This window comes from Ylistrum balloti, unplaced genomic scaffold (assembly GCF_031769215.1).
Source record: "Ylistrum balloti isolate Yb309-2 unplaced genomic scaffold, AGI_CSIRO_Ybal_v1 Utg370612, whole genome shotgun sequence".
Classification (NCBI taxonomy): Eukaryota; Metazoa; Mollusca; class Bivalvia; order Pectinida; family Pectinidae; genus Ylistrum; species Ylistrum balloti.
Window position 1 is genome coordinate 308,009 of NW_026782376.1, and position 12,960 is coordinate 320,968.

The 12,960-nt window shown below is 34.8% G+C and overlaps 1 protein-coding gene across 1 annotated transcript in view; it reads right to left on the minus strand.

The window, feature by feature from the left end:
• LOC132556947 (uncharacterized) overlaps nt 1–12,960 on the minus strand; it is a 32,737-nt gene that overhangs the window by 9,643 nt on the left and 10,134 nt on the right. The window contains exons 3-7 of the mRNA XM_060221412.1: nt 10,463–10,606; nt 9,525–9,959; nt 6,987–7,256; nt 2,017–2,142; nt 1,128–1,244 (exon numbers count right to left, since the gene is read on the minus strand). Coding sequence (XP_060077395.1) covers nt 1,128–1,244; nt 2,017–2,142; nt 6,987–7,256; nt 9,525–9,959; nt 10,463–10,606 — 1,092 coding nt within the window. The remainder of the gene's footprint in view (nt 1–1,127; nt 1,245–2,016; nt 2,143–6,986; nt 7,257–9,524; nt 9,960–10,462; nt 10,607–12,960) is intronic.

The following is a 12,960-nucleotide window of genomic DNA, read 5'->3' on the forward strand; positions in this document are numbered from 1 at the left end:
AAATAGTTGCAAGTTCCGGTTAGAGTATTAATTCCGAAGGACACGCCATAAACCAAAACATTTGTTATAAAAGAAAATACGATATCACTGATGTAAACTGATATCGCTTGTAGCGTGAAATTATAACAGAAATATCTGAGCTGACGGAGTTAACAATCAAGCAGGTGACGCTAAACCCCTATTATAAATTTAGATAGATATGATGCTTGACGTGTTTGACGTTAGTGAGTATACCTTGTTCCGGAATTGTTTTATTATTCTCATTTGGGCACTTGGTGGATATCGTCGCTGAAATTATAGTTTTTGCAAGAGTTTCCAAGTGTTTGGGTTTCTTTTCTCTCTTTTTTTTGCCATAGTTTTACTGAAATTGATATTTAGGTATTTTCTGTTGTTTTTTTACAATGCAGACACTCATACATTAATCATATGACAGAGCTGGTGTCGCTAGTTGTGTCTTGAAGTAATTGTTTAATCACAAGATAGAGGGATGATTGTTAACACTTTAATCAACTAAAACCATTATCAATCCGCCTAAAAAAACAAAAAAAAAAAAAAAAAACAAAAAAAAAAAAAAGTTTTCAATGATTTCGCTTTTATATGTTATTTTTTGACATTTTGCTAACATACATGCAAATATATAAGATTATGTCCAAAGTTGGTTTTTATATGTTTATGTAACTAATAAAAAATAAAAAAGACCACTCTCATCATATATAGTATTCCGCTTGATAACAAATTTCCATTCTAAACATTTGCAAGAAACATAAATATTCACCAAGATTAATTCATCTTACAACTGGTTGTACATATTAAGGACATTAATAATTTACACTTGCCAGCTTGATGTGACTTTCGTTATTAAATTACAGGAAAGCATACATTTAAAACGAATCTTGAGATTAACAGAGAAATGATATATATTTATATATTATTCATGCAAAAATGTTACATATATTTTACTCACATGAAGGGACCTTCTTAATGATAGCTATAGCTAATTATCAGCCTACGTTTCTCTCAGTTCCAGTATCGAGTATATTAATGGACTGCGTTTTGCATATACATTGTATTCGTTTTCACATTGTTTTGGCCATCTTCAAGCCGAAGACCTAATGGAATGCTCCTACTTTTTTCCAAGTCCGAAATCCGTCTGAGTGGAAGACAAATTAAGCCTCCCAGTCCCAGAGTGACGCCACCAAAGTAAAAAGTTATGTTGTAATTGCCACTTAAATCAGACAGTGCTCCTGTAAAAGAAACCAAACTCCTAAAAGGCAAAATATGGATACCAAGTGTATTCATTTGTATCAACTTACACATTATTCTCTTCAGAACATTCTACGGGAGGAAAGATAATTGGATAGTTATTCGCATGTAAAAAATCCTTGTATTAAATGCATGTGTACTTTTTTTGCTAGGTAATCGAATTATTTATCAGCATCAATTTTACTACAGTTAAATCATTGTTAAACCAACCATTCACAAAACGCAATTTTCAGCTTTCACGTTTTATTGAGATGTCTATCACCATTCCAAAATATTATCACACACCATGCGAGTGACACACGTATGTGAATCACAAATTGTATTTGGAATTTCATTTAAGTTGCCGATGACATAAGTCATTCCTTAAAGTTCATAAAAAGTAACTTTAAAATAACTTAACCAACTCGTGTGTTTCTAGATTTATTAACAACTTTAGGGTCAGGCATAATGGAAAAGACACTGGCTTTCTCAATACTGATTACACAGACAATGTCTTAAACAATTTTATACTGGCCACGAAATTTAAAAGTCATACATATTAAAAGAAAACAAATAATAATAAAAATAAATAGATAAACAACATGAATAAAAGTAATGAATAATGCAGTCATTGCAATGAAGTCGCCAGTATCGCCCCTTTATTCAATAAAATTAACTCATTGTATGTGGTACCGAAGAACCTTAACGTACCAATGTCTTCTTACTTAACTTAAAAGACACCAATTCACGAAGAATATAAAGAAAACAGCAAACCTGCTATGGGCGCTCCAAGAAATGTGGACAATCCCATACTCAATCCAACTAGTCCGAAGGAACTAGTAAGTCGATGTACTCCCAACAGTTCTGCCATCAGTACACTCCGCAAGCATATAAAGGTCGCTGCAAAGTATCAATGAATCAATAACAAAACACACGGACTTATAATTTGGTTGGTTTTGCATTAGTTGTTTTTGCTTATTAACAAATACATATACATCACAGAACAAATATGTCCTCACCTAGGAGAGCTCTCCTTTCCACGCACATCTCTTATTTTCACACTGACAGTGTTTAATCCTACATGTACATATAAATATAGCTAAGTTCTACAAACACTGTAAATTGTTTATTCATTTCAGGTTCAATGACCTTTTATTGAATGAAAACTTAACTTTTATTCTCACATAGTTCTCATTCAAATATGCTTATAACCCCTGATGTAATATATACCGTATACAACTGATTCTTCCTCGTTTGATAATGACTACTTATTTTGGAAACCTTGACAACAAAGATGTCTCCTGACTGCGACACGTGTGTATGGAGCTCATCCTCAGCTGGTTGCAATGTAACTGGATTGACTTTGAAACGGCATTAAAAAATCATATGGCTCGGATAATTAATCTTGACAGTTTTCTTCTTATTTATTTAAAATTCACAATAAACAGAGTATGACATTATGTTTAAACTTTTAATCCTGCAAAAAATTTATTAGTCTGCATATTCGTTTACCTGGTGTATTTGATAATGCATGATTTCACTGAAGTTGATAGCTTCTGGGAAATGTTTCATTTTAAGTTCTAAAAGCTCTTCAGGACTTATGAGTCATGGTCTTTATATATAACATAAAACATAAATAAAAATAAAAAAATAAAAAAAATCAGAATTCATTATTATTCACAGACAATCAATGATTTTGTAGCTTAATAAAAGCAGTTATCATGTCACGAAGAACATATCTGGGTTTCTTTCCGGCTCTTTGCGTTTTTCAGTGGCGCTATGCGCAGAGCAGTGTATACAAGATGACGCAGACGACAACAGTCGTGGCTCGTCGATACAAAATCGAACCACTGAAAATATCCTTAGATATTTCCTTCACGAAAATGATTGCTTTGTATTTTTGAGTTGATATAATGTAACAACAGATAGTTTGGTTATGTATAATAATGCCCAAATGGACTAGAAAAATTACCCGTTGTACTACCGTATGTTTTGTGATAGAAATATTCACGACTTTTCTCCCATTTCGAAAGGGTCTTGCAGAGAAACTAAGATGCTTTGTACAATAAGCTAGATGTTGTTATTTTTACATTATCAGTATGAATTCCTGAATCATCCATTCGCAAGGGTTGATGGACACTTTTTCCGTAGAAGGGTACGTTATTATGGTACAGTATCTATTTCAGTAGAGTTAAGTTATATATATGGTAGTGGGTTTCCTTGTCAAGGGGGTTACTTTTACATTTAATATTGTTTCAACTCCTAACCGGAAGTGTGTATTCTCCGCCTCTCCGTTGATTGCTTATTTACCTTTTCTCGCTCTATTTCTGTGGTTACACTTTTTTGTATTTGAACTTATGTGTACCCTGTGTTGTGACAACAGAGGCATTGAAATTACAGCAAACATATTGCATACATCACGATTCTAATTAGAAAACTGGAGTGATACTTGTAAGTATTGTTTCTACAGTAACTATAATATAAGTCAATAAGCTCTCTCCAAGACAATTCTATTCCTGCTAACAAGTGGTGGAAAATTGCTAAGTCAATAATGAACTCTAATAATGTTTCTACCTCTTTACCACCTCTTTATGTAAATGATCAGTATGTCCATCATCCATTTGATAATGCTGAGTGTCTAAATAATTATTTCATTTAGATTTCAACAACATCTGAATATCTGGATCCTCTACCTCAACCTGATAGTAACTTCCCTTTTAAACTAGAAAATATTACCATTTCTAGGCAGGACATCAAAGATCAACTTCTCTTACTTAATGACAGAAAACCTCCTGGTCCTGACAATATAATACCTAAAATAATAAAAAAAGATTAACCCCCTCATTAGTACGCCCTCTTACTCTTCTATGTAATAAAACTTTTGAAACAGGTACTATACCAGCATCTTGGAAATCAGCTGATGTTAATGCTATTTATAAAGGGAAAGGCTCTGAAAATGATGTATCTAATTATAGGCCCATATCTATCAGATCTTGTTTTAGTAAAATTATTGAAAAAGTAGTTTTTAAATATATGTTTAATTTCCTAAAAGATTGTGAAGTAGTTACTAAGCATCAATCAGGCATTTTACCAAAAGACTCTACTGTAAATCAATTATTGGAAATATATGAAACTATTATAAGTAATTTGGATAAAAATAATGAAATTAGATTTGTATTTTGTGATGTTAGCAAAGCGTTCGATAGAGTTTGGCATGAAGGCCTAATTTTTAAATTAGAATCATATGGTATAAGTGGTAATGTTTTAAATTGGTTTAAAAACTATTTGTCTGATAGGAAGCAAAGGGTACTAACTGAGGGTTTTCATTCAACATTTAAACATGTTAAAGCTGGTGTCCCTCAAAGCTCAGTTCTCGGTCTATTCTTATTTTTGGTTTATATTAATGACATAACTGACTGCATCACAAGCAAGTTGAAACTGTTTGCTGATGATACATCAATTTTTGAAGTGATTGAAAATAATTCTGGTGAAATGGCACAGAAATTAACCTATGACTTAAGCAATCTAAATATATGGGCTAACAGATGGGATATCAAGTTTAATCCTCAGAAAACAGAATCTTTACTTTTCTCAAGAAAAAGGGAACAAATTAATCCTGATATACTGTTTGCAGGTGATTCAGTCAGCTCTGTCAAGATTCATAAACATTTAGGTTTAATTTTTAGTAGTGATGGTAAATGGTCTCACCATATCACTAATATATACAATAAAGCCTACAAGAGAATAAATATTTTGAGAATGCTTAAACACAAAGTAGACAGGAAAAGCCTAACAACTATATACACATCCTTTATTAGACCAATTTTAGAGTATGGGGATGTCATCTGGGATAATTGTGCAAATCAGGAATAAAAACTTATTAGAATCAGTTCAGTTAGAGTCACTTAGGATAATTACTGGGTTAAGAAGGGGGACATCTCATTATAAGCTCTATGCAGAAACTGGAATTGAAACTCTTAGTAATAGGCGAAGCCAACATAAACTTCTTATTTATAAAATTCTGGGAAATGAAATTCCAAGCTACTTACGTAATATAATTGAACCTTTTGTTTATACTAATGAGAATGTAAGATATCCTCTAAGAAATACTCGTTTATTCAATCCTCCTGTTTGTAGAACAGAAAGTTACAGAAATAGTTATTTCCCATCAACTCTAAGTGAATTTAATATGCTCCAACCTGACTTAGTAAACATTAATTCAATACAGAAATTTAAGAAAGTTATAAAGCCCAATGTAAATAATCAAACAGGTGCCATCAAAACTTTTTAAATACACAGGACCTAGAAAATATAATATGTTATTATGCCAGCTTAGAAACAATGCAAGTAACTTAAACTCTGATTTATTTAATGACCATTTGCTTGACACTTCAACATGTATATGTAGTCATGAAACTGAAAATGCTCAGCACTACCTACTTGAATGCCCATTATACAATGACTATAGAAACCGGTTAATTAAAAATATAGCTGAAATAGACATAAACCTAGATCATGACCACTTAAACATTGAAACTCTTTTGAATGGTTGTAAGGTATGTAATGCTGACATCAATTTAGCCTTACTTCATATATATTTGAGTATGTCCATCTTACTAATAGATTTAATGTATAATTTCTCCATTTAATCTTTATCTACGGATCACTGAAATAATACCTGATGTATGTAAATCAGCAATATCAAGCGTTTTAATAGCATTTCTGACTGAAATTGATGAGCATTTTGAAAGTATTTTTTGAATGTATTCTTTAAATTCATGATTACTACTTATACTTATGTAGTAGTAACTAATTTGTTAACTTATTATATACTTAACTATGTTAAGAGGACCAACTCCAATATAGATGAAAAAAACTGAAATACCATTTTATAAATCTCTCATACTTAACCATGATCTTACCTATCAACAGAGTAAATGCAGAATTGTTGATAAGTTATTATGCATATCCTTGGGTGGATGGTCGAGGTGTTTATACACATGGACTTTATGACCTGAATCCCTGGATTCTTGCATGGTAAAGTATCAGTAAACCTGTATTATTTCAACTTATTTATAATCCTATGAAAAATAATCTGACATAATGAACTACTTCACGGTCCACAATAAATTGGAGTTACCTCCCTTTACCTGTTATATCCTAATTTAATATATACAATATTTTACTCACTGGATTTGCTTGCAGATAAATGTAATGTATTTATGTATTAATTCTGGAAAGGACTGATATAGGCTCAGCCTGTTGTCCAATCCGTTTAACATATGGAATGTTAATAAAATTTTGTTGAAATTAAAGTCAATACGCGATCATCTTTTGAAACCAGAAGTCAATTGATTCATTTTATCTAAATCTTCTCAGAGCATTGGCTTCCATGAGAACTTTAATTTTCAACAGTTATTTTCCATATCTTTATCTTTCTCTTATAACAAAATACACAGTTGAACTTAAATATAATTCTGGCTAAAATTCATCACGACGAAAAATAAATGAGCTGTGACATAGTATGCTGTTTTTTCAATATATTGATCAATGTGAAAAAGTGAGGATTGTGTAAACAAAATATAAAATTTATATGACTCAATACTCATTAGATCATTCATTTATCTGAAAACACGTGTTTATGAAAAAGTCCTGATTCATTAAAATTCGTTTTCTGGTTAAGAAATAATTAAAAAATACACACATATATATAAATATAATTTTCAAATTTACTATGAACCTACCAGTTACGATTCCAAACACTATCGCGTAGATGGCTAAGATAGCAAAGCTGGTGTAGAATGGCACAAAGAATGTTGATAACCCACCAATCAGCAAGGCGGCGCTATTTATAATCAAAGTATTGGCCCAATATTTGTCCGTCACGTAGCCAATCACAACTCGCGAAACAGTGCTAGATGCACTCATTAATACAATTAGCAGTACTCCCTCTTCACTGGACAGATTGACATCTGTAGCCCATGCCGGCAAGAAATTATATGGTATGAAAAAACCTGTATAAAAAGGACATTGTAAATATTTAATACGATTTGTATTACTAAAGATTATTCGGATTCCTGTATGGAAAACTTAACCTCGGTATGAAAAAAATTAAGACAAATATTTATATAATAATCGGTGTTTCTATATCAATGGCATACCTCGTGATTTAATATGACTACACAGTGACATTGTACAAGGTTTACTTGTTGAATTATGCATTATTTTAATTACAATTCAAGTCGTATGCATTTCCCTATCGTCAAAATGTGTCACTACCAGGATTACAGCATATGCGCCGTAGAAAGAATTTGTATTGCACAGCTTCTGTACGCCTTTGCTCTAAGCATGCTCTTTTGACTTTTTTTTACTTCCTAATAATATAAAAAAAAACATTATTTTAAAGTTATGACATTCACTTTGACCTGGTGACCTCGACCTGTAGTAAGATGACTTTTCATTCGACTTTGCTTCACATGCTACAATAAAATTGAAATATTCAAAAGTTTACTTTGACCTTTGACTTTGTGACTTAGATTTGTTGTCAAGCAAATTCTCTCTTGAATCTTACCAAACTTTGCTTGATGAAAAAATATTTTTCAGTAATATATCAATATTTTATTTCTAGTAAGCGCAACTTCGACATTCGACCTTTTGACTCCAAAAGCAGTCCCAACCAAGTTATTCGGATTAAAAAAGCATTGTTTGAGATTTGATTTTGATCGGTCCAAAGGGAACTCTATCTAGAGTGACAACGGCCTGGATATTTAACTGTTTGAGCCCAAACACTGTTACTTGGCATGCATTCCTCCTAAAAAAGTAAAGTGTGAATTTTAATTTAATCAACTCGAGGTAATGTTTTTCTGCATATTTTTACGGACGGAATGAATAGCGAAATAACGCAACAAAACTCCCTTCTGATTTTAAATTGGGGTACGATAAGTATCTGACATTAGAACAGCCTTTGGTATTCAGTTGCATTCATTTACACTTGGTATGCTCAAAAGTTACTGATAAACAGCTGAATGAATTAGCAACTCAACCGCATTGGGGTAACGTGGTATTCCCTATTGTCAGATGAAGCTGGATCAGTCAAAACCCATTGCTATAATACCATGCAATTTGTGGAGGACAGCAACTTGGTTTGTGCTATTCACCACTTCAAAGAGCATCATCGCTACTGTTAATACATTGAATTATAAGAGTCGTCCAAATCATGACAGATTCAGCAGCAAAAGCATTTCAATAACTGCAGATCTGCCAATTCCACAGAATATTACTTTAAGGTACAATTAGGATTATACTGCAAAGTAACACAGGATTATATTGCAACGTACCACATGATTATACTGCAATTTACCACAGGATTATACTGTAAGGTAACACAAGATTATACTGCAATTTACCATAGGATTATAATGCCAGTTACCACAGGATAATATTGCAAGGTAACACAGGATTACACTGCAAGGTACCACAGGATTATACTGCAAGGTACCACAGGATTTTACTGCAAGTTACCACAGGATTATAATGCCAGTTTCCACAGGATTTTACTGCAAGGTACCACAGGATTATACTGCAAGGTAACACAGGATTATATTGCAAGGTACCACAGGATTATACTGCAACGTACCACAGGATTATACTGCAACGTACCACAGGATTACACTATAAGGTACCACAGGCTTATTCTTCAAAGGTACCACAGGATTATACTGCAAGGTACATGTACCACATGATTGTACTGCAACGTACCACATGATTGTACTGCAAGGTACCACAGGATTATACTGCAAGGTACCACATGATTGTACTGCAACGTACCACATGATTGTACTGCAGGATATCAGTACCACAGGATTATACTGCATCGTACCACAGGATTATACTGCAACGTACCACATGATTGTACTGCAGGATATCAGTACCACAGGATAGTCGTTTAACTATGTCACGTTGCTGCACCACGCTGAAAACCCATGTGGCAAAGTAACTTGAAGCCAAAATCCTTCTGTTTTTATTTTTGTCTGTGTGTCATGCAACAAAATAACCTAGATTACATTTGTGTACGTGTCAGATATATAAAGCTAAATGACGAATGGATCAAACGCACGTGAAAACCACCCTTCCGCTCCTCAACCGCCACCCATCGAGACGTCTAGCAATTGCTTATCAGCAAAAAGCGGACGGTAATGTTCAATATTAAAAACATGCAAATCAAAACACAATTAGTATCTGAAAGTACCGTAAGATCATATATATAAGTAAAGAATGCTTACCGAACATGACAAGTATACATGACGATCCATACATCAACATGGTTGGACTTTTAAGAAGTGAAAAGTCAAACATCTCTTTGGTTGGTAAACAGTTGTGGTCACCGCAACACAGATAAGAATTACTTTTGTTTAAACTACTTTGCTGGTCGTTATCAGTTAGAACGTTTTGGATTTTTTTAGTATTCGGATCAAATCCAACTTTCATCGGTTTGAATGTTGCAGAAAACACAGCACTGTTTAGAGTTATCGCAGACATAATCCACATGGTCCCTCTCCAAGCATATTTTTCCAAAAGAAATTCGTTCACAGGTGCAAATACGAATCCTCCGAGTCCAGCTCCACAAACGGCAATCCCAGTTGCTAATGCTCTTCGTTTGTCGAAATATTCACCAATTATCACTATTGGTGGAACATAGAGGAAGCCAAAGCCAACACCTATTCGTATATCCGAAGAAAGAAATTCAATGGAAATGTAATTAATGAGAGGAAAAATTGGTATTAGCCAATGTTGTGCGTATCTTATTTCTTATCTTAACAGTAGAACATGTAATATTATTGCTTTCTGTTTGTATATTCTAATTAATTTCCTTTGCAGTTACTTTCTCATATCATATATCAATAATCGGAATGCAACAATATTGAAGGGCAACACACTTCTACATTTATGCTCATGTCATTACTTTTTTGTGTATATCTGAGTCATTTATGACAAACTTTCATAACAGACAACAAAGAAATATGAAAACAAACATACACTTGTGTATGTCGTACCCTGCTAAGTAATTTGAAGAAACTTTACGGTTGCCTGAAGTCTTGTTTTTAACTGATTATGTCTTATACAAATCATATTGAAGTGGTTGTCTCTAAATGATAAATTATTTCTTGGTTACCCATAGCTTGTTGTCTTTATTGATTAAACTTATAATTGGCACATGTACCTCCAAGAATGCCGTAAAAGATTATCATCACGTCCAGGTTTGGTGAAAATGAAGAAAGGAATATACCGATGCTGGCGATTACTGTTCCACACCTAGATACCGAGCGACAGCCATACCTGTTCACCAATGCGCTAACGAACGGACCTAGAGTGTAAGTACAATTCTGTGTTTAATTCACAATAATTATTGACATAAGATCGATCAAACAATTTATATAGATATCGTTTATCTCTCCTGTTATTTTCTGAACCTCTCAAAAATGGAATCAACTTTCAGATAAATGACTTGTTTTAGATGAAAACAAATTGATTTTTTAATAAGTTTTGCGATTCATTGCTGAGATATGCCTTGGTGCTCCTTATATAACGGTCAATGTTCACCTTATAGAATACACTTTCTCCCACATAAACAGGCATTGCACTCAGATTCCTGTTTTCTTAAACTATTCGATCGAATGTCCAGCTTAACCAAAAGAATATTCTCTTTAAAATAGCACGATAACAATCTTTGTTTTAAACGCTACATCAGCAACATGAAGAGAGCGTCAAAGAGTAGAAACACGGTGAGTTTGCTTAAATTTTATCATGTTTTTTGTTCAACTGAATCACAAGCAAAGTCAAATATTTGGCAGATATCTCTACATAATTGCTGACACTGCAATTATGTACCATAGCGATACCGTGCTGCCGCAGTCAACATCTATTCTCCTGCGCAAACGAATGAAGGATCAAGCATAACGCGCCCGCCTGCAGTATGTAACAGAGGAAATGGAAAATCGCAAAGAGAAGGCCACTGTAAAAGCTGAAAGAGATCGTCATACAGCCCAACATGCCACTCTATAAGTTCTAAAGGAAAAAAGAGCAACAGGTGTAGCGGAGGCAGAACTCTTGAATCATACACATGTAATCAACAGGACAGGCAAATCTCTGTAGCTAAATCAGTCATTGATGGCATTGAAGAAGAGAATTCTAATCATAGCACATTTGTGGAGCATCAAGCCAGTTTCAGAGAGTCGGCACACATCATGTTGAGGAACCAAATCAAGTCAAGGATGATGCAGTTGTTCATCCTAGGAAGGAAGGAAGGCGTTGCAACACTATACATTAGCCTTAGTCCTAGTGCAGCAGAATTCAAACCTTTCCGTCCTGAATCGCAGAATCAACAGACTGATGTAACCAATTTATCACAGTATCTCTTGAAGAAGGACTTGCTGTTATCTAGGTTCTCCCAATTCACAGATCATCTGGAAGCCTTTGCGAGAAACTGTACGGTTGTCCTGAAGTGGAAGACAAGTGGTAGTGACAAACATTGTACCGCGCTACATTCCAGTGACACGGAGCGCTGTGAACCTCGACATAGTTACGGTGGGGAGAAAACGGCACCGGAGAACATTACCACAAGTTACACGGAGATTTGTAGCGATAACTATGGGGGCAGATCGTGTGCCAAAATACTGCTCCGGAGGATCGACCTGAAAGATAAATCCTGCTTTATGTAATGATTGACGACCAAATCAATAAGACGCTGACCCGTAGTGAGTTCTTCGGTCTCATGAACATTAAGGCGAAGGGAGAGGAGTATACGTTGTCATCATGTTCAGGTATTGTTCATACGCAAGGGAGAAGAGCAAGTGGTTACGTAGTAGAATCACTAGATGGTAGTGTGACTTTGAAGCTACCATCACTTATCGAATGTGATGAAATCCCAGAACGATGCGACCAAATTCCTACACCCGACATTGGCGTCTATTATAATCACCTTGGAGATTTAGTATCGATCTTTTCACCATTGGATCATGATGCATCTATCATCCTCCTTATTGGTCGCGATCTTCTCGAGTCACATCATGTGCTGAAACAGCGCCTTGGACAGAGCTCGCCGTACGCCCAGAAATTAGCTTTAGGATGGGTTCTTATTGGAGAGACATGCTTGAACTGACGTCATCAATGTCATTAAAACGTACACACTTAGCAATGGGAGGTGTTCCTTGCTACAACCTTGTACCAACAATTTCAGTATTAAGGAGGCCATTGTGGAAAAGCCATCACCATGTGAGAATGCAAAGACCGGCAGGTCATTGTTCGAAAGGACGCCAAGCGACGACAGCGACGAGGATACAGAATTCCTTAAGTTAATGGAGGAGGGCGTCCAGAAGGGTAAAAATGGTCAAATCGATTGCTATTTTACCGTTTAGGACATCCAGGAGGAAGCTGCCTAACAACTGATCAACTGGATCTTCAGTTTGAATACGTTCAATTTCATACAGACAGTGAAGTTGTCCTGGGTTACCTGTACAATTGGAAAAGACGTTTCTACACCTATCTCATCAACGCCGACCTGGATGCGGAAATAAGGCAGTCAGTTTCCGCTCTCACAGCGTTCCTAGCGATTTCAAAACTCCTACTATGTTCCGTTCCACAGAGTTATTCTTAGTCAATGAGGTACAACGGGAGGCTTTCCTCAAGGAAATCTCAATTCTGGCTCGGAAGGAACCTTTG